The following is a 22,305-nucleotide window of genomic DNA, read 5'->3' on the forward strand; positions in this document are numbered from 1 at the left end:
GGTGGCCTCCCCTGGATCATGGCTGGCTGCTCCAAGCACTGAGGTTGATGAAGAGACATAGGATGGATAAACCCTTATGACTCCACCCCTAAAACTGTATCCTCACTTGCAAATAGGATTAGCCTCCATACCCAGAACTCCGATGTGCTCACAGGACACCATGTGCTCAAAGGGGAGCCACTGCAGGATCTGCAGGTGTCTGCTGTATGCCTACCCTACATGGCCCGGGATACTATGATATCTCCCTTAAGAAGCACTTTCTAGTTTGTGCAAGGAGGCAGAGAAGGAAATCCAGATGCGCAATGTAATTTGTTGAGCTTAAATTGTCTTATATCTTAAACCAGAAAATAAGATTTATCTCCTTAGCTGTGAGTACAAAGGTTTAATAGTTTCACTTGTAGCAATTTGTCCTCAAAAAATAATCGAACATAGCTAAAAAATTAGGTGCAAGGAAGTTCATCAAAGCATTACTTACAAAGTGCAAAACAAAGAAACTAAAATGAAAGAAATAAAATAAGGATTGGTTCAGTGCATCTACCGAGTAGATGCTTTACACTGTGTTCATAACAGAAGGCAGGTGAGGAAACAGGTGCTTATGACATGCTGCCAATCATCACATATGTAGATGCAGAGACAAAAGTACAGATAGAAGGGTTAGCTACAAAATGTTTATTTCAAAGTTCATTCTATTGTTTAAATCTCCTGTACTACAAAAAAAATCTGCTTCCTGTAATACTCAGAGAAAAAGAAAATTAAAGTTTGTTAAAGGTGCCTGGGCCCTTACCTCTGCCTCAATTTCGTCGTAGAGAAACTGCTTGTTGAACCTGGTGAGGGCGTAGTGTGCGCTGTCATTGTACAGGTCCAGAGAGTAGAGGACGTACCTGTGGGGGGTGCGGGGTGAGTGGTCAGCCCAGCCTTCCACACAGGATCTCCTGGCTCTCATATCCCACACTCCAAGTGAAATTTAACATTCATTGTTGACCTCTCACATGAGGAAAAACAGTTTCTTACTTCAAACACCAACTAGGTTTTTGTCCAGGGCCTTAATGGACCAAGCCAGACAATCCCACAGAGGGGACCCACTTATGGCAGTCATGCCCAGGGCCCTCGGTGGGTCCACAAGGGCCTCCTGTAGCTGCTTCTTCTCATTTATAAAGTTTCTCACCACAGAATACAGTATTTTTTATAACCACAAAAACAAGTTATTTTCTTATTTCTAAGAATGAACTGTCTGACTTAACAAGAAAAACATAAAGATCCTCGGTCCTACAGCTGACCATGACCATGTGCAGCATAACTGAATGTTTCTCTCCCTCTGCCCCATGTCTGGACAGAAGGCAGCAGCCAGAGGTCTGCAGTAGTAACGGCTCTCTAAGGGTGCAAGGCTACTCCCACCTCATAGCAGGGAGGCTATGTGAGCAGTGGGGTCAAGCTCAACTCCAAAGATGCAACAAAGAGGCATGCCAAGGACTCTGCATTAGATCTCCATACTCCTCAGACCCTCTCCAGTGCTGTAGAACAGAGGTTATGGCCACTCCAGAGAAAGTGGAAGGCCATCCTCCTGACGACCATATAAGAACTGATGTGCATGGGCAAAGACAAGGTGCTATATACATTTGCTCTGTGTGTCAAAGAACCTGCTGGGTTAGTTTCCAATCTATTCACAAGACATCTCCCTTTTCTATTAGTTTACCTTCATGGATCTCATATTTTCAAAATCTCTGATCCCCTCCCTTGGCCCTGAGTCCTGACCACAAAACAAAGCTATTCAATTAACACTTCCTCTCCCAAATTCATCTGGCTCAGAGACTGTGCCACAGGAAAGGCCAGGCCACATCTCCTTTTGCTGACCTTAGCTGAGTCCCCAGGATCTTACTTGGACATGGTAGGACGTAGTAACTTCTGCTGTGTTCCAATTGGAGTCTAAAGCCAAGAAACTCATTACTTGCATTAATCTCTGAAGTATTACTCCAAGTATGACATCTTCAAATGAAGTGCTGAAAACACTCCAGCCCCCTATTCTCTCTCCCAACTCCCAAATGCCACCAAGGACCCTGGTTACCACAAATAGCTAAAACAGGCCCACAGGGCACTCACTCACTCCATCATGGATGCCTCCTTGGTCTCTAAGATATGGTCCGTCAGGATCCAGGGCATGGACATCTCAATGGGGAACTGGATCCTCCTGCCCATTGTCAGCTCCAGGAAGAACTCTCGGAACCACAACTGTGAAAGGTCACAGCACTGCTGCAGTGTTTCTTGAAGGATTCAAATGACATCATGTTAATCTTTTGCAAGTAGAAAAGACTCAGAAGGATAATCTCAGGTGTGGGGGTGGGCATGTGTGAGATGCTAACTCCTTCAATCTCAGCCGTGAGCCATGCGGGAGCAGATGTGAGCAGGGAGGGGTCACATGGCACCTCACACTAGGGATGAGCCACAATGTGGCTGCAAACGAAGCCACCCTAGACTGTGCACATTCCCACTCAGGAAAAGAGCAGAGTCAGCATCTGGCCCCTGCTGGTCCAGCATGGACAACACCACCTGCCAATGGGAACTTGTCAACCCTATGAGCCTCTTTAAGGAACTGAGAGGGGAAAAAATGTCCTTTTGAAAAGGAGAAATAGGGGGGCCTGGGTGGCTCAGTTGGTTAAGTATCTGACTTTGTCTCAGTTCATCTCATGGCTTGTGAGTCTGAGCCCCATGTTGGGCTCTGTGCTGACAGTTAGTTCAGAGCCTGGAGCCTACTTCAGATTCTGTGTCTCTGTCTCTCTATCCCTCCCCAACTCACACTCTGTCTTTCTCAGTCTCTGAAAAATGAACATTAAATGAATAAACAAACAAAAAATAAAAGGATAAATAAAAACTGTGTTACTTTATTTTAGGATAAAGACACAGCATTACATGCATATTCAGCACAAATCTATCTAATGCAAAACAGAAACAGTCCAAATTAATCCACAAATGTGGAAATGCAAAGATACCTATGATAGATTTGGTACAATAAAAAGNTTTAATGTTTCCAGGGTGCCTGAGTGGCTTAGTTAGGCATCCGACTCTTGGTTTCAGCTTAGGTCATGATCTCAAGGTTCGTGAGTTTGGGTCCCACATCGGACTCTGCACTGACAGTGCAGAGCCTGTTTGGGATTCTCTTTCTCTCCCTCTCCCTGCCTCTCTCTCTCTCTCTCTCTCTCTCTCTCTCTCTCTCTCTTTCTCTCTCTCTCTCTGTCAAAATAAATAAATAAACTTAAAAAAAAGTTTCCATCATTTGACAAGTGAAGAACAAAAGCCTTACTACTTACTCTAAACCCATAGCACTCCTAGCTGATATAGATGCTTCCTGCTCTGAGGAAGCTGATGCAGCAGTGGAGTAAACATGGACTCCACACTGACAAAGGGTATCCACCCAATGCCCTGGTCAAGGTGATCTGCCACCTTCCACACATCAGTGCTCATGGAGACTGTTTCTGATACTCATCACTATCTTGTTCTTGAGACAGGTGACAGATGACATTTGTCTGTTTCTAACCTTGTATGGGTTACAAAGGCTTTGCATTCAGGTTACAGAGCCAGCTGCAGGCCCAGGGCCCTCATCCTTCTAAGGGCCATGCCGCATGGAAGGAGCTCTACCGGCCGTGCATTTAAAGCAACAGGTGAGGAAATACCACAAAGGTTACAACACAGGTCACCGTCTGGGTGTGTGAGGGGACCACAGCAGGGGATGGTCAGCAGAAGCATTCTAGACGGTGTTAGCAGTGTTAGAACATGCTGGGCCAGACGCTGGTCAGCAGTAGCTCTTACCACTGAAATTTATCAAGTGAGTGTAGAAGAATGACTCTCGATGAAATTTTTCTATGTCCAATATGGTGGGCCCCTCAAGGCTACTTCTCAAGGTTTTCTTGGAACCACTTTTGTCTGCAATGAGGGACTCTAACATGGTTCTCACCATGTAAAGCTGCATTATCCAAGGAAACATTTGTGGGGAAGAAAATATACATGGCACATTAGTTACACCAAACTTAGATAAACCATAAGAGAAAGACTACTGTGCTATGTCCTGACCAGAGCCAGGCTGCAGCGGTAAGCCTACCACTATGCCAGCTCCTCAAAGTGGATCTGGGTGCCCATGTAAGTAGCCAAGTTGGTGCTGCCTGTGAGAAAGAATTTGTAATGGAGCAGTTCACCTCTGTGCCATACATGTCAACAAGAAAAACAAATGATGTCTTACCACCAAAGGTTAAAAGAGGCGGATAGGTGTAGGACTGCCTCAGAAACGCGTTTACCACATGCAAGAGTCTTTCCATGCCCAAAGACTTGAGCTGCCTCAGCAGCTCGGCAGAGCTCAAGGACTCCGCCATGGTGCGCACCAGGTAGAGCTAGACATGGACAGATGGGGGAGAGGTGGGAGAGAGCCGTTAGTCACAGGACACACACATCATGGGGTAGGGAGACACACTTGGGAACGGAGGGTGGGGAGGGTGCATGCACACTGGACAGACTCAGGACAAGCATCTTCCTTGGGTGGGCCAACTGCCTTCCTCCCAGATATTTGAGAGGTTTCATTTATAGCCAACAACGTGCTTTGCTGGTAGTTCTCTGAAAGACTGGCAGAAGGGATTATAAAAGCCCCCAACAGATTAAGGATGAGTTAAGAAGTACTACATCCCAAAATGGGAAGAAAAAAGCAGAAGGACATATTAAATCAGATATGAGAGTCAGAATAAGACTGCTTTTGGGGATGAGGGAGCTGAGCATGGCAGGAAAGAGAACAAAAGTGGTAGCTTAAGACCAGGGATACAAAAAAGCTGTATTCTTAAATTTCTAAAAGTTTTATCTTCAGAAACAATCATTTTTAGGCCCAGTGTAAAAATTATAACCATACATTTAAGCACCCATCAGGAAACACAGTGTAAATAAGGACACATAGACTTTCACCCACATTTTTGTGATGGGAATTGATAAAGTCAAATTAAGTTCTGCACACAAATGATCAAATCAGAGAATCACAAGGATGTCTTAGCTAATGCTCCTGATTCACTTGGACAGGGAACCGAGGAGCAGAAAAGGCACAGGCAATACCTGATCATCTTGGGCAGACAGTGGTGATGTCATCTTACTCCCAGCCTTGCTTACCAACCCTCAGCTCTGGGTTAGCCCACTCAGGGGAAAAGAGAGAGCAGGGGAGCAGGGAGGATGAAAACCTGCGTGCTGGAGGGTCCCACGGCACGCCGAGGTACTTTGATGTCAAAGCCACTCTTGGGGTCCTTCTCGCCCCGCAGGGCTGGATCATTGAAGGGCTCGTGCCCTGTCTCCCAGTCACACACGGTCTTCCTGATGGCCTGCAGGACACTAAACAGCCCCATCAAGTTATCAGTGAGGCATGGTGCACTTACAGCTTCAGGACTTTTATAATCACAGCATCTCCTCACCTAACACATAGCTGGAAAGCCAACTCGCACACTTGATTTCCCAGTGTGGGATGTGATAATGGACCAGTTCAAAGTGAAATTATCTTTGGATAGATTGTTTTCTCTGGTATTAGTAGCCCCAGAAGATCTGACTTAGCTGCAGTTTGCATCAATTAGCCTGGAAGTGATGTTTTATTTCCTGAACACTGAGTCATGCAAAGGGGAACAAGAGGACAAACCACAAACATCCACCCAGAGAGCTGAAACTCGACCTCCCTTGGCTGATTCCCTAACTTCTAAAGGATTATGTCACTAACACAACTGCAGGGACTGGGCCTATGTCTCAGACACATTTGGAACATGCTCCCATCCCACCATGTAGAGACCCCCCCCCCCATAGGACACCACACTTGACAGATGTACCCATGTGCCTATCCTACCTTGTGGGGAAAGTTCTAGTTAAAACCTCAGTTACTCTTCGACAACACATTTCCCATGTGGTGAGCCTCCTATTATGGCAAGCATGAGAAGACTCACAGTATAAAATTTTATTAATGCTAAAAATCATACCAAGCCAGGTGATAAACACATCAATCATCAAGAAAATGAAATCAATATACTTGTGAGTTCCTATAAGCTTCACCTTACATAAATGTCTCTGAAAAACAACTTTAAAAGGCTAAAATATTAAGAGAAAACTAGCTCAGTATCACTACAGAATATTTGCAATATCTATGTATCTTTTTGAACAATTTGTAGGACAGGCCAAAAAAAAAATACTTAAAGACAACACATTTTGAGATGGAAAATGTGATGCTGGGCTTCCTGTCCCCACAAGCCTAGTGATTAGAATCATCAAACAGATTTTGAGACACTCTCCTGCCCCAAGATAAATACACCCTTGTCCCTGTGGCTCCACTGCTCAGACATTCTGTAGTTCATTTATTGTATATTGTTCAGGTAAATAACTGGACCCATTGCATTACATTTAGAGGAAATTTATCAGAAGGCCATTTGGAGTTTGAATATAAATGCACCGAGCATATTTATGAAAATGTAACTATACAGTTTAAACTAAGCTGTTCTGTAGTTTTAGACTCTGAGCTCACAGAGAGGTATTACACTGAAGCTGACCTCTGGATGACATTCTTCTTCTTCTTGATGGCCTGCCTAAGCGGTTCCCGGAGGGTAACCTGGGAGAAGTCCTGCAGTGCAGCATAGACGGTGTGCCGGATGGCATGGTTGAACACACTCTCCATCCTGCCCATCAGGACCTGCAGGCCTTTGATCATGGCAATCACCTGCAGGGGGACACATGACTTTCAGTGTGGTGGAGGAGAACAGGCAATGGCTCTTTCTTAAGTGATGCCAAGTTGCACATGGAAGCTGCCTCCTTCTCATGCACAGTACCTCTCTCTCTGGCCTCCTATGTTACTGCTCTTAAGTTGCTGCCCTATAACTCTTCCTAGGAGCTCTGTCTCAGTAGATGTCCCTATGCCTGGGTCTGACTCGATCAGACCACGAGTGCCTTGAAGGCAGGGATGGATCTGCTTGGCTTGGCATGGAGCTAACAGTGAATTTGGTGACTGACTCAGAGCACTCCCAAATGCATAAAGGCACATGCACTGTGAAGGACTTTAAAGGAAAAAGAACAAAAAAGATTCAGCAAAGCAAATATGTTATTAGCTGGAAAAGAAAAAAGAAGTTACAAGAGTTTTTAGCCCAAATTCCATTTGTTAAACAGTAACACCATGCTAAATTAATATGCATAGGGGCCCCTGGGTGGCTCAGTCGGTTAAGTGTCCGACTTCGGCTCAGGTCATGATCTCACGGTTTGTGGGTTCGAGCCCCACGTCGGGTTCTGTCCTGACAGCTAGCTCAGAGCCTGGAGCCTGTCTTTAGATTCTGTGACTCCCTCTCTCTCTGACCCTCCCCTGCTCACACTGTCTCTATCTCTCTTTCAAAAATAAAAAATAAATAAATAAGAGTTAATATGCATAAAAAGGCCTGGAAGAAACTATACTAAAATGCTTAAAGTTCATCTCTGTGGCAGCATCATGTACTGTCCTCACTACATATTCTTGTGTTCTATTTGTTTGCTTTATGGATTTGTTTGATGGTTCTGTGTTGCTTTTCTAATGAGAGAGGGGGAAAAAAGGAAATTTCTATTAAAAAAAAAAAAAAAAAGAGGCAAATGCCCCAATTCAAATTAGAAGTGAATTCAAGGAGCACCTGGGTGGCTCAGCTGGTTGAGCGTCAGACTTTGGCTCAGGTCATGATCTCCCTGAATAGGGCTCTGTACTGATGGCTCAGAACCTGGAGCCTGCTTCAGATTCTGTGTCTCCCTCTCTCTCTACTCCTCCCCCACTTGCACTCTCTCTCTCTCTCTCTCTCTGTGTCTCAAAAATGAATAAACGTTAAAAAATGTAAAAAAAAAATTTTTTTAATGGAAAATTGGGATAAACAACACTTTCATCATTTTCAGATGATTATATAGGTAGAAAATCTAATGGATAATGTATTACAATTAATAAATGAGTTTAGACAAGTTAATGGATATAAAGAAAAATACAAAAAATAATTTACATGTTAAATAGCAGTAACAAACATTTAGAAAAATTTTTAAATATACCATCTCATATCAAACACCTAGAAATAAAGCTAACAAAAGATACAGAAGAGTTTTACAGATTATAAAAGAAATTAAAGAGAATCTAAATAAATGCAGGGATATACCATGTTCATAAAAGACTAAATATTCTAAATTTATCAATTCTCCCTAAAATGACCTATAGGTTTATTCATATACCCATAAAAAAATCCAACAGGTTTCACTGTGAGATATGAAAAAATGATTCTAAAATTTATATTAAATACAAAGGGCAATAACAAAGGAACTCTTGAAGACAGAAAAGCTTGCTTTACCTGACACAGAAGGTAATTAAGAAGTAAGGTGGTTTTAGAACAAGAATAAACCAATTAAATAATGGATTAGAAAAGTGACCAGAACTACACCCATACATGAATGGTCACTTGATTGACAAGAAAGGTGGAGCAGTAGGGGCAAAAGTGTTTTAAAAACTAACCTGGANATGTGACTCCTGAACTCGGGGTTGTGAGTTCGATTCCCACATTGGGTGTAGACATTACTTAAATAAAAAAACTTAAAAATAAACTAACTTGGGATGAACTTCAGATCTAAGTGTGAAAGCCAGAATAATAAAACATCCAGAAAGCAGTGGAGGAGACTATCTTATACCCTTAGGGTATGCAAAGTTTTCTTAAACAAGACCAAAAGAAAGTCCACTACAAAAGAAAAGAAACTCGATGGCACTGAAATGAAGACCTTCCGTTCATCAAAAGGTTCATGAAGACACTGCAGAGCTGAGGGAGCCACAGCCAACATATGTGAGAGCAAAGAGCTTGGAGACAACAGCTGGAAACACAGGGGCTCCTCTCTCTCAGACCACCAGAGTCAACATTTTGTTCCTCTTCTGTCCCCCCATGAAGATGTGCTCCACTCCCAGACAGTTGTGAGGAAACCCCTGATCTTCACAGGGACTATCAATGCAGAGACCAGGAACCCACATCCTATTTTATTGTTCTGCTGACAACTACAACAGATACAAAGGGTTGACCTATACAGAAGCAACAACATGAAACTGTATTGAATTTTACTCAAGATTCTGCCTCTGCTTTGAATGGGAAGACAGTCTGAGGCCAGAGCCAGAGGAGGAAAAGAAAGCAAACCTCACCTCCACCAGGGCAAACTTCTCTTCACTGGTATAGTTATAGCGGGTGGCACGCTCATACTCCTCAGCATTGTCGGGGCAGTCCTTGTTAGAGTACTTGTCCGTTGGGTGCACAAGTTTCCATGAATACTGGTGTGGTCAGAAAGAGGGAGACATCCACACTGAATGCAAGATGCTTATCTTCTGGTCTGACTGACACAGTCATCACCAAAGTAACCAAAGGTCAGCCTTTTAATATTAGCTACATCTGAAAATCACACACATGCATGCATGCTCACACACACACACACACACACACACACACACACACACGCACGCAGTTCACCTCCATAAAACTGCAAAACATTCTAGCTTGTGACTTCAGGTTTAAGGAATATATCAGGTAAAATGTCCAGGATATTTTGTTTTGAATATCTAAAACTAGGCATTCAATCATCACCGTTTTTTAAAATCAGCCTTTCAAATGATTTTGTGCTCATCCAATTTAATAATTTTCTTCTAATCAAAGTATACAACAGGAGGGAAAATCTTCCAAAACTTATAGGTATCCAAATCTTCACATCACATCAGAAACTATTTTAGTAACGCTAAACAAAAGAATCCAATGGCTGGAACTCCACAGAGAAAGCGTTACAAAAAAAATGAGAATTAGGGGTACCTGGACAGCTCAGTTAATTAAGAGTCCAACTCTTGATTTCGGCTCAGATCATGATCTCACAGTTTGTGAGACTGAGCCCTGCATTGGGCTCCATGGTGGGCATGGAACCTGCTTGGGGTTTTCTTTCTCTCTCTCTTTTTCTCTCTCACTTTGTCCCCCCCTCTTTGTCCCTCCCTTCCCTCTTTAAATAAATAAATAAATAAATAAATAAATAAACAAATGGCATGAGAATTAAAAATCTTCATAATGGTACAAATTCTATCTATATGTTTTAAAAGATAAGGCCCTTTTTTATAACACACAAATAAAATGTACTCTGAGCCATCTTAGGAACATTTAAACTGATATAAATTTTTATTCCTACGGTCAAAGATAAAAAGCCAATTTGTCCTTCATCCAAAGACTAAAGTAAATGCAGAAAAAATACCATTTAGTCAATTTCTTGATGATTTTGGGGAGAAAAGCACTTGTAACCAACCAGGGGTAGATGTTCTTTCAGATCTCCACATTTCCAAATAGAAGTAAGTATAGGGTGCCTACCACTTCCATCACGTGAGCACTCCACTGCGATAGCAGCTGCAGGCCCTGAAGGGCCAAGTCAAAGAGTTTCCGGTACTCGGTGTCTGTCTTCTGAGTCTCCTGGCGGCCTGACCCTGTGACAACCTAGAACAGCACAGAAACATCAAGAAGTTGCCCTGCATCTAGAAAAGTCACTTATGCATTTACCCCATGACCTATCAGACCTACTAGGAATCTACACTAAAGGTACATTTGCAAAACTACAAAATGATGTAGGCACATGAGCCCTACCTTGGCAAAAGGCTGGCAACAGTAGAGTCCTGATAATGAACATTCTGCAGCTCTCAAAGAAAAGAGACTGTCTCTGCAGACTGTGCTGGAGGGATCTCTAGGACATGGTGTTAAGAGAACCATGTGCACAGTTATGCTTCTACTTAGGCTAATAAAGGAAAACATGCACATCATGCTTATATCAAAAAATAAAAACATTTATTTTTTTTAATTTTTTTAATGTTTTATTTATTTTCGAGAGACAGAGTAAGAGAGAGAGAGTGAGCAAGTGAGCAGGGGAGGGGCAGAGAGGCGGGCACAGAATCTGAAGCAGGCTCCAGGTTCTGAGCTGTCAGCACAAAGCCCGATGCGGGGCTTGAACCACAAATCACGTGATCATAACCTGAACCAAAGACTGATGCTTAACTGACTGAGCCACCCAGGTTCCCCCGAAAACTTGTATTTAAGAATGGTTACCTAAAGGGCAGGAAGGCACAGGAAGGAGAGGAATATACTTCCTTTTGTACATCTGACTTTGGAACCACATAAACATTTTATATAATTATGACATAAAATTAAGTTATGGACAAAAGCAATCCCTAAAACTCAAAAGCAAAATGAAACAATGAATTAAAGTGTGTACTTGAAATAGGTCCATGACTGCACAGAGGAACGATGTAGTGCAGGTACCTGACAATAGTTTTTTTATTACATTTTAAGTGTCTGGCATTAAGCTTTTGATTGCTGAGGCATCTATTTCAAAGTCATCCATCTACAATAAACACAGTACCAGCTACATAAGTAGATAAAGAGACAGGTAGCCCCACCTATGAAATTCCCCTTCTAGAAAGCTCTGGGTGACCTACATAACTCATCAATTGAGTGACCCCACTTTACTGCTCTCATTCCTGCTGTTATGTTTGAAATTTGTCAATAAAGAGTAAACCCATGAAATCCTAGGTACCCCACCCTGGACCCGAATAAAGACAGAGCTCAAGATCCACATTCCTCTACCTATTACTTCACTTTGTGGCCCCAGGTATGCCATGTGCCTTCCAGAACTTTGAGTACCTATGCCTTTTCCCCCCAAAGTTCCCTAATGGTTGTTGCTGAGGTGTATCTTGCAATCGAAGTAAGAACCACAAGGGCCTATGCAGTCACAATATTGGCTCTGCTCAGAGAAATGTCTTTGGAGGCTGCCAAAGATAAGTGAGTCCCTCAGGTATCTCTATCAATAGGCTAAGACCAACAAAAACAAACCACTTCAAGTGACTTTGAAAAACAATGATAGAAAGAAAGAAAGAAAGAAAGAAAGAAAGAAAGAAAGAAAGAAAGGAAGGAAGGAAGGAAGGAAGGAAGGAAGGAAGGAAGGAAGGAAGGAAGGAAGAAAAACAATGATTTGTTCTCTAACCCTAGAAGGAGAAAATCTAAGGACAAAATTAAAGAAAGAAATCTTAAGACAATTTTTAGTAATTATATTGTCATTATAATATAATAACATTACATATGACAATATATAATTATATTGTTTCTAGTAATTACATTGTTATTAGTGCTGGTATTGCTATTTTTAAGACTGCTAAGTATATACTAAGATAAGACATCAATCAAAATATGCTATAGTCAAATTAAGAACCAGCAGTTTCAGCATGAAAGGAAAAAAAAAAGAAACTGAAGTAGATTTACTTCAAAACAGTACTTATAAAAGTTTACCTTAGATGATGCTAGAGAATCAATGATTTGAAAATGTGATATACATAGCAAAGGAATCCAGCTCTGATCTATTTCTCCTTAAGGAATCATACATGCAGGGCAAGGCTCAACTATTAGGAGTTGAGAAGGAGTGAATGGACCATCATGCTGTAGCCCTAATGAATTCATACATTTGGCAGTGAACAGTGGTTGTCCATATCCCAGAGAGAGACAGCCAGACACTCTAGCAGCTAGTCTGCAATTAAGGGCCGGGTGGCCAGAAAGAATGGAACCAGAGTCTAATCAGGCTTCTGAAACTAATAACCAATGCCAAGGAAGCATAGGGGACAGAGGTCATGGTGATGAAGAAACAACAGGCAAGGTGAAGGCAAAGCACAAGCTTTTGTGTGTGACATTCTTCATGCACTCCTAGCTGCCCAAGAAAAAAGGAAGGGGAAAACAAGGGTTAACTGACAGAGATCACCATCATGTAGAACATGATTTTGCAACTGTCTCAATGATTTATAAGAAAAAAAGGTAATCTCTGGAACCTACAGACTCAATTTTCTGGAGCCCTAACATTACCCTCTCCTCCAAAGGATAGAAAATCTTATGTAGGGGCGCCTGGGTAGCTCAGTCAGTTAAACATCCAACTCTTGATTTCAGCTCTGGTCAAGATTTCACAGTTCATGAGATCAAGACCTGCGTCAGGCTCTACGCTGACAGCACAGAGCCTGCTTGGGGATTCTCTCTTTCTCTCTCTGCCCCTCCACTATTTGCATGTGCACATACCCTCTCTCTTTCTCTGCACCTACCCTGCTCACGTATGTACATGCATGTGCTCTCTCTCAAAATAAACTTAAAAAAAAAAAAAGAAAGAAAATCTTATATAATCAGTCACTTCTTAAAACCCTAGGGCAGCTCTTTTTGCCCACGGGTCCTCCCTGTGCTTTAATAAAACCACCATTTTGCACCAAAGACATTTCAAAAATTCTTTCCTGGATCTTGGGTCTGAACCCCAACACTTCAAACCACATCAATGGCAAATGACACCACAGGGAGTGAGAGAGATGGAGGAGGGACACATCTTCAAAGAGACACACCAACCAACTACAGTATAAAAAACTTATTTGGATACCAAGGCAAACAAATTTGGAAAAATAAACCATTTGTGAGTCAAAAGAGGAAACTAAGCAATGATTTTAATACTAAGGAATACTTGATTTTTTTAAGGTATGATAACAGTGCTACAGCCATGTTTAAAAAGGGCCCTTATCTCTGTAAGACACATGGGAAACCCAATGGAGAGGGTGGTTGGAAACTCTGATCTGTATACAGATCTGTATACAGATCAGAAGCACATGGGTATGGAGTTGCTTTTCGGGGTAAAGAAAATGTTCCAATATGAACTATCATGGTAGTTACACAATTCAGTGAATAAACTAAAAACCTCTGAATTGTACATTTTATTTTTTTTAAATTTTTTAATGTTTTATTTTCATCTTTGAGAGAGAGACAGTATGAACAGGGGAGGGTCAGAGAGAGGGAGACACAGAATCTGAAGACAGGTCCCAGGCTCTGAGCTATCTGTCAGCACAGAGCCTGACGTGGGGCATGAACCCACAAACTGTGAGATCATGACTTGAGCCGAAGTTGGATGCTTAACTGACTGAGCCACCCAGGTGCCCCTGAATTGTACACCTTAAACTGTATGGTATGTGAATTAAATATCCATAAATCTGTTTAAAAAGAACCTGTGCAGGGGCACCTGGGTGGCTTAGTTGGTTAAGTGTCCAACTCTTGATCTCTGCTCAGCTCATGATCTCACAGTTCATGGGTTCAAGCCCCGCATCGGGCTCTGCGCTGATGGTATAAAGCTTGCTTGGGATTCTGTCTCTCATTCTCTCTCTCTGCTCCTCCCTCGCCTGTGTTCTCTCGCTCTCAAATAAATAAATAAACTTTATTTAAAAAACAACAAATGTGGGGTGCCTGGGTGGCTCAGTTGGTTGAGCGTCCAACTTTGGCTCAGGTCATGATCTCACCACTTGTGGGTTCAAGCCCCGCATCGGGCTCTGTGCTGATGGCTCAGAGCCTAGAGCCTGCTTCCAATTCTGTGTCTCCCTCTCTCTCTGACCCTCCCCTGCTCATACTCTATCTCTCTCAAAAATGAATAAATGTTAAAAAATTTTTTTTAATTTGCAGCATTCAGAGATAGATCTCCTTTTTATTAAAACCTCACCATAATTAGAAAGGTACTACAACAGAAATCAGAGGAAAAACAGACAGGAACCATACATGCTGTCAAATGTGCCGATTTTTAGGGTACAAATCAATTCTACATGTTGTCTGAGGGTTTCCCAAGAGTTCAGTTTACAATTCTATCAACACAGCTGTCCTGAACCCCCACCCCATATCTATCCTGTGGACTATGCAGGTGGCTGGGGAAGGAGTGAGATAGTGCCTCCTCTCTGGGGAACTGGCCACCAGGGGTCTGCCTGGAGTAAGCATAAGCTTACTTAGCCATTTGGACTACCTTTCAGTCATTCTGGTTTACATGATGGCTAGTGTTGTTGGGTGGGGGACAGGGGAGTTCATTGCTCTACAGTAGGTGGGGCCAACACAGAGTTGTTGCCTCCAAATGTTAATGGTCCACCTGAGAATCCTGAGGAACCATACTCTCAAAAACCAGACCTGTGCATGTGGTCTCAAGTCTCCAGGTCCCTCTAAGACTATGCGTAGCATCTATATCATTGACTACTGATTGTCCCTGACCTTGTTGCCCTGCCTGCTCAGATGTGAGAAATTATATTCCCACTGCTCCTCTGGACTCAGAACTCTCTACTTCTGTCCACTCCACATACAGGCAGGGCTGGCCTGGAGCTATGCTTGGCAGATGGGAAAAATGTGACCAGCCCAAACAAGGACACAGAAAACCCAGCTGCAAAGCTGGAAGGAATTAAAAAGACCTATAGGGGAGACAGTACTTCCTTCTACCCCCAACTCCAGGCCCTCATATGGGCACCCAGGACATGTGCTCCCATCCAGTCAGAGGCTCCCTACACAGCTTTGGCCTTGGGTACCAGCACAGGCAGGCACAGAAGATCCACTTACCTCACTATTGCTGTAGCGAGCCAGCTCTGAGATAAAGCGCATGTGGTCCTCCCGGATCTGGATCATCTGCTCACAGATATTATACTGCGGGCTGCTGCTGGACGATGTGCACGTCCATCTGGCAGTGAAGGGAAAATGTGTGTTACTTGAAGGGGTACCTGCATAAGGCTTATGCATCATACTGCTGGGTGGCCAGGGACATAAGCACAGCATGCACACAGGATGGCTTTCTGGTCCTGCATGCTGCCAAGGAGAAAGAGGCTCAGAGAGAATATGAATTCTCAGCATAGAAATAGTCAGCCAGCCACATCTCCCTGTGTTAGGGTCAGTGTTCTATCATCCAAGAACTGTGTTTTAGAAAAGGAATCATAATTTCTCCTTAATCAGCCAATTACTTTCAAAAAGCTGAGAGGTATTGCTGGATTTAGGATACTGCATCACCCTTGCAAGGATCCTTGACACATACTGCAGATTTGGTGGGAACTAAGATTTCTTTATTACTCACATGTGAAAACATAAGCTATAGTAGAAAACAAGTCAACCAAAGACTTGGAAACAAAAGTTACCCTCACTGGGAGTTGAAAACTGACATTACTTAGAAGTTAGACAGTCGACTTATGTGCACAACATACCATTTCAGTAGCAAACAGATAGTCAATTTAATGGCAAAGAAATTTTTTAAGAATTAAAGCTGCTGAAGCTCTTAGGCAGAAAGCATGGACTCTGTGGCTCTGACCACTGTTCCCTCACACTCAGCACAGACACTCACCATGTTTTTAACAAGCTGGTCCTCTTTGCTTAAAGGGAAGGAATGTAGATTACCACTTTTCAAAATAATGGGTACACTCTCTCAAGCAGCAATCCTTTCTTACTTTCTGATTCCACTATAGGATGATGCAATGATTATGTTGGCATCATCCTAGGTGGCTCCCTGAGTCTGCAATGAGTACATGAGGCCCAGGTGCTAGACCAGGCTCCACCCTCAATACACCTTCCTCCCCTGCAGGATTCAAAATGCATGTCCACTTTAAGCAAGGCCCTGAAGCCCAGAACCTGACTGCTGACATCATACACTCTGGCTACTATTTCTGGACCCAGATGTTGGTGCAGGACTGGGGGGCTGGGCTCTCAAAGCTCACTGCTACCTGCTCAGGGACCTCCCAAGGTGGCTGTTAAATGCCTATTAACACCAGTTAAATGCTATTGACTTATAATAAATTATATTAAAAACAGAAACAAGCAAAATAAGTAAATAAATAAATACAGAAATAAGCACGCAAAACTCATTGTTTCCTTATTGTCTTACTGGTTTTACCATCACCTATCATCTAGAGCTCATCTGTGTCCATTAGGGTAGAAGCACTGTGTAATGGCATGCTACTAGAGTTGTCACAAGTTGTTAGTCTTAAGTCAGTCATGGTGGGAGTATTTACACCATGCAAATCAGCACATGTTCCAGATCAGAGCTTGAATTAATGCTGTTTCAGTTTAATGAACATAACTTAGAGGAGAATGAGACAGCACCTAACTAGATGGTATATCAAATTTAATGGTAAATTTTATTAGGAAATAAGCTAGCACAGACCTCAGCAAACTACAGCACAGACCAAACACAATCTGTGTTTGCATGGCCCTAGAGCCATACAAAATCGTACTTACATTATTGTTTTAAAAAAGCAACAATAGAAAAGAATACATGACATGTATCACATGTGGCCTGCAAAGCCTTAAAGTGTTTATAATTCAGCCTTTACAAAATAAGACTGCCGACCTCTTAATAAGCAGATTGAGATGTAATCGATTTTTCAAAATCATGGCTATTTGCAACTGTAGGTTGGCTATGGGTACACACATTTGGCAAGAGTCAACAAAAACATCCTGTGAAGACTCAACTGGCTTTGTGGAATCTACAAAAAAAAGAGTATGGTGTGTTTTTTTTAATCATCTGTAATTGTGAGCTACAGACCGTTTATGCCAGGGGCTGGCCAAATCTCTCTGTACAATGTCAGAAAGTAAATACTTGAGAATTTGTGGGCTACACTGTCTGTCACACAGGCATTGTCTTCTTAAAAGAAAAACAAAAGCAAAAACAACAAAGAACGCTTTAAAAATATAAAGGCCAGAGTGGCTTAGTCAGTTAAGCTTTAGACTTCCATTCAGGTCATGATCTCAGGGTTCATGAGTTCAAGCCTTGCCCACATCAGGCTCTCTGCTATCAGCACAGAGCCCATCAGATCCTCCGTCTCTCCCTCTCTCTTCTCTCTCTCTCAAAAATAAACAAACATTTAAAAAAATATATAAAGACCATTCACAGCAACAGAGATCTTACAAAAAGAGCCCTGGGTTGGATCTGGCCCTTTGGTGATAGCTTTATAAGCTCTGTAACATAAATGCAAACATCCCACTGCCAAGCAGGGCTAGTTGTTAAGCGTTTACCAGCCTGCCACTTGTTTACACTTGGATATTCTCAGCGAGTTCTATCCAAAAGAACTCTCTGTGATGATGGAAAAGTTCTATAGCTGTGCTAACACAGCAGCCACTTCTGAACATTTGAAATACAAATGTTCTAACTAAGAAAATAAATTGCATGTTTTAATAAATTTAAAAGTACGCAGTCACAAGTGACAAGGCTACTATATTGGTTTTTGATTTGGGTTCCAGATGGTTAAAACTCTCAAAGGTGTTCTCTCTCGATAAATAAGTGTTATAAAACCACAATGAGAACAATTCAAGATCTTCCTACTAGACAACTCACTCTCCTCCTACCGAGATTTATTCTCCTCATAGTGGGCGCTGGTCTTGATGTATCTTGCCAGTTCTATTTGCATGTCACCAAACAGTGGAACAACCTGGAGCTGCTATATCCAAAGAACAAAAAAAAAATGAGGTCATTATGTATGTTTACTCACCAAATACAATCAATAAATAATGTTAGTAATTACTAAGGGCTGAATACTCTCTCTGAAAATCATTAACTAGAAAAAAATTATAAGTAACTCACACATTCATTTTAAGAACAAAATACAATTTAAGAACCAACACTAGGAGTGCCTGGGTGGCTCAGTCGATTAAGCATCCAACTTATAGCTCAGGTCGTAAAATCTCACAGTTCGTGAGTTTGAGCCCTGCGTCAGACATCTTGGAGGCTGGAGCCTACTTCAGATTCTGTGTCTCCCTCTCTCTCTGCCCCTCCCCCACTCATGCTGTCTCTGTCTCTCAATAATAAATATTTAAAAAAAAACTTTTTTAAAAAGAACCAACATTCATAAAACCAATTCAGATATTAAAATTAAACTACCTTGCTGCTAGAAACATGGTCATAAAAATATCAATTTGCAATCCTATTCGTTAGAAACAGAAAATTAAAATCTAAAGGGAAACAACTTACAATGGCATCAAAAAAACCGAAAAATACCTATGAATAAATCTAACAAAGTATGTACAAGACCTCTAAACAAAAATACTACCAAAAATTCTAGAGGATGTTTTAAAGTTCTAAGTAACTGGAGAAATATATCAGGTTCGTGTTTTGGAAGACTTGATACTTTTACTCCCTAAACTGAACTATAAATTCAATGGAATCCCAAACAATATTCCAAGAAGAGGGCGCCTGGGTGGCTCATTAAGTTGAGCATCCAACTTTGGCTCAGGTCATGATCTTATGGTTCTTGAGTTCAAGCCCCGTGCTGGACTCTATGCTGACAGCTTAGAGCCTGGAGCCTGCTTTTCAGATTCTGTGTCAGAGAAATATGAACTATACCACAAGGAAATGCCAGCCAAAAATATTTCAGTGATGTACCATCCTTTTGAGGATGCTCTTCCTCGAAAAAGTGACAGTGTCAAGTGTTGGCAAAGGACATAGAACAAGAGGAAGGCTCACTCATAGCTGGTGGGAATGCAAATCAGCATAGCCATGTGGAAAATTGTTAGGCTACATCTAACATTGAAAATGTATATGCCTGTGGCCCCCAATCCTAGCCCTGGGCATACATATGTTCAACAGAATCATGCACAGACTTGCACTAAATCAAAGGAGCGCTGTTCATACCAGCCAAAACTCATGTCCATTACAGTAGAATGGATAACTAAGTTGAGGTATAATCACAAAATGGGCTGTGATACCACAATGAAAACCTAAGGACTACACCTGTAGGATCTCACAGAGATGAATCTAACAAATGAATGAAAGTAGCTAGATACAAGAGTATATATGGTACAATGCCCTTTACACAAGGTTCAACCCAGACAAAACTGCTGCCTTTGCAGATGGGAGCCAGTGGTTTCCCCCCACCCCACTGCCCACACCCATGTTTCCAAATATGGAGCTTAGAGATTTACCTCCCCAAATTAAGTGTACACACTTGATAAAAAGGCTTATCTAAAAAAACATAACTCACCTTGAAATACTTATCAATTTTGGATAAGTTTATTCTTTTCTTGGCATCAAGTTTATAGATGTTGCTGACACTTCCATCCATCAAGTATAGGCCAAATCCCATGACCTAAAAATAAAAAAATGGCACATAAACCTCAGACCTACAGGTTTAATTGCCCATAAAAATTTCTAGTGCTACAATTCATATATTTGAAATGGGAGTTCATTCTTCTTTCAAAAAACACTTTTAGGGGCGTTTGGGTGGCTCAGTCAGTTGGGCATCCAACTTCAGCTCAGGTCATGATCTTGCGGTTCTTGGGTTCAAGCCCCACGTCAGGCTCTGTGCTGACAGCTCAGAGCCTGGAGCCTCCTTTGGATTCTCTATCTCCCTTTCTCTCTACCTCTCCCCTGCTTGCACTCTGTCTCTATCTCTCTCACAAAAATAAATAAACATTTTAAAAAATTCAAAAAGCACTTTTATTTTTTTAATGTTTTATTTATTTCTGAGAGAGAGAGACAGCGTGAGCAGGGGAGGGTCAGAGAGAGAGGGAGACACAGAATCTGAAACAGGCTCACGCTCTGAGCTAGCTGTCAGCACAGAGCCTGATGCGGGGCTTGAACCCATGAACCGTGAGATCATGACCTGAACCAAAGTCGGACACTAAACCTACTGAGCCACCCAGGCACCCCCAAAAAGCACTTTTAAAAGCTCCTCATAAAAACTATCCCTTCATATGAAGCTCTTCTTTTATCTGTGTCATTTCTTGTGCTTATTTTAATGATCTCTCCAGGCACAAACACCTCCACCTCTCATCAAGCCCAATGCAATACTAAGTATGTATTTCTGTAAGTATCCATGACCAGGGACTCCAGCATCAGATGGCACAAGTATTTTCACTGTCATAAAGTGTCACACTAAAGAGGGTACCAACTCGCCCATGCTCTTCTGTGGGGAAGAGATCTTGGGGCTGGGCTCACTCTTATAGGAAAGGCTTTGTGCCGATAGGACAGCCAGCACAGTGCTATCCTCCCCAAAGGCAGAAAGCAGAACAAACGCAATGGCAGAACTGACTTCTCCTCATCCTAGTAAGAAATGTCACTGAAAACCTCCTCAATTTAAAACTGAGCAATAATGAAAAGTATGGTGAAAGGCCATGTTCTTTTTTTTTTTTAACAAATAGTTTATTGTCAAATTAGTTTCCACATAACACTCAGTGCTCATCCCCACAAGTGTCCTCCTCCATGCCCATCCCCCCTCCCCCCCATCCATCAGTCCTCAGTTTTTGTCAGCATTCAAGAGTCTCTCATGGTTTGCCTCTCTCCCTTTCCCCCACCATTTCCGCCCTTCTTCTCCCCCTTGTTCCTCCGTCAAGTTCCTCCTAATCCTCCTATACGTGCAAACATATGATATTTGTCCTTCTCTGCCTGACTTATTTCGCTCAGCATAACACCCTCAAGGTCCATCCATGTTGCTACACATGGTGAAAGGCCATGTTCTTGACCAAGAAAAGTCTACTACAATCATGGAGACACAGTATTCTTAATTCATAGGAATCACATCCTTAACAAGTAGAATCTGATGATAAATTTGCTACAAAAAGCTAATGCTGACAAAAGCCCTTGACCAGAACCTCCTCACTCATCATAAGCATGTTCTCCAGGGGTAGGCATGTGATCTATATGACAATGGAATGAAACCCGGGACACATTCAAAGGAATGTGTCGAAAGAGCCTGGAGGCACCTGGGTGGCTCAGTCGGTTAAGTGTCTGACTTCAGCTCAGGTCATGACCTCAAGGTTCCTGGGTTTGAGCTCCACGTCGGGCTCTGTGCTGACAGCTAGCTCAGAGCCTGGAGCCTGCTTCAGATTCTGTGTCTCCCTCTTTCTCTGACCCTCCCCGGCTCACGCTGTCTCTCTCTCTCTCAGAAATAAATAAAACATTAAGAAAAAAATTTTTTAAGAAAGTAAGGCTGTAGTGTTGGCTGTGAGCAGAGGGGAGGATGCTGTGCACACACGCACGCGCGCACGCACACACACACACACACACACACACACACAGCAAGCATGAGAATAAGAAAAGGTTGTCAAGAACATCATAGTCAAAGCACAGCCTCTTCCTGAGAGCAAGCCTGTCTCTTGGCACACTTATGTGACAAGCCCACATACGTACTTTGAGAAGCATGTGTTTCTCACTGGGTGTCAGGTACATCCTATTCTCGTAGTAATCCACACACAGATTCACGATATCAGCGAGGAGCTCTTCGTAGCCAGAAATCACTTCAAGCTGCTGCTGTAAAGACTGAAACACAGAGTGGGAGATCCATGCCATTGACTGCTCCTAGCTCCCTGGCCCTCAGACCCCAGCAGTGCACCCCATCAGCCAAAGTGGGGAGGGTAGAAGCCTTACTTGTGTGATCTTATTGTGGTTGGCCAGGAACATGGACAGATTCTGTGATTCCTGGATGGACTGTGGGTCTGCCATTTTCCGTAAAAACTGAGCAGCCCTTTGAAAGCAAAAAAA

General features: G+C 42.4%; 1 protein-coding gene across 2 annotated transcripts in view; it reads right to left on the bottom strand.

Moving 5' to 3' along the window:
* The window catches only part of CYFIP1 (cytoplasmic FMR1 interacting protein 1), a 143,476-nt gene that overhangs the window by 58,660 nt on the left and 62,511 nt on the right, over positions 1-22,305 (bottom strand). Inside the window, exons 7-18 of one of the 2 annotated variants that reach the window (XM_077774609.1) lie at positions 22,192-22,288; positions 21,955-22,083; positions 19,808-19,912; positions 18,177-18,265; positions 15,411-15,528; positions 10,359-10,481; positions 9,164-9,289; positions 6,543-6,709; positions 5,202-5,349; positions 3,802-3,955; positions 2,102-2,258; positions 785-881 (exon numbers count right to left, since the gene is read on the bottom strand). In XM_077774609.1, coding sequence (XP_077630735.1) covers positions 785-881; positions 2,102-2,258; positions 3,802-3,955; positions 5,202-5,349; positions 6,543-6,709; positions 9,164-9,289; positions 10,359-10,481; positions 15,411-15,528; positions 18,177-18,265; positions 19,808-19,912; positions 21,955-22,083; positions 22,192-22,288 — 1,510 coding nt within the window. Of the gene's footprint in view, positions 1-784; positions 882-2,101; positions 2,259-3,801; positions 3,956-5,201; positions 5,350-6,542; positions 6,710-9,163; positions 9,290-10,358; positions 10,482-15,410; positions 15,529-18,176; positions 18,269-19,807; positions 19,913-21,954; positions 22,084-22,191; positions 22,289-22,305 lie in introns of both variants that reach the window. The other variant, XM_077774608.1, reaches the window with a different exon arrangement.

Source organism: Crocuta crocuta, unplaced genomic scaffold (assembly GCF_008692635.1).
Source record: "Crocuta crocuta isolate KB4526 unplaced genomic scaffold, BGI_CrCroc_1.0 scaffold469, whole genome shotgun sequence".
NCBI lineage: Eukaryota > Metazoa > Chordata > Mammalia > Carnivora > Hyaenidae > Crocuta > Crocuta crocuta.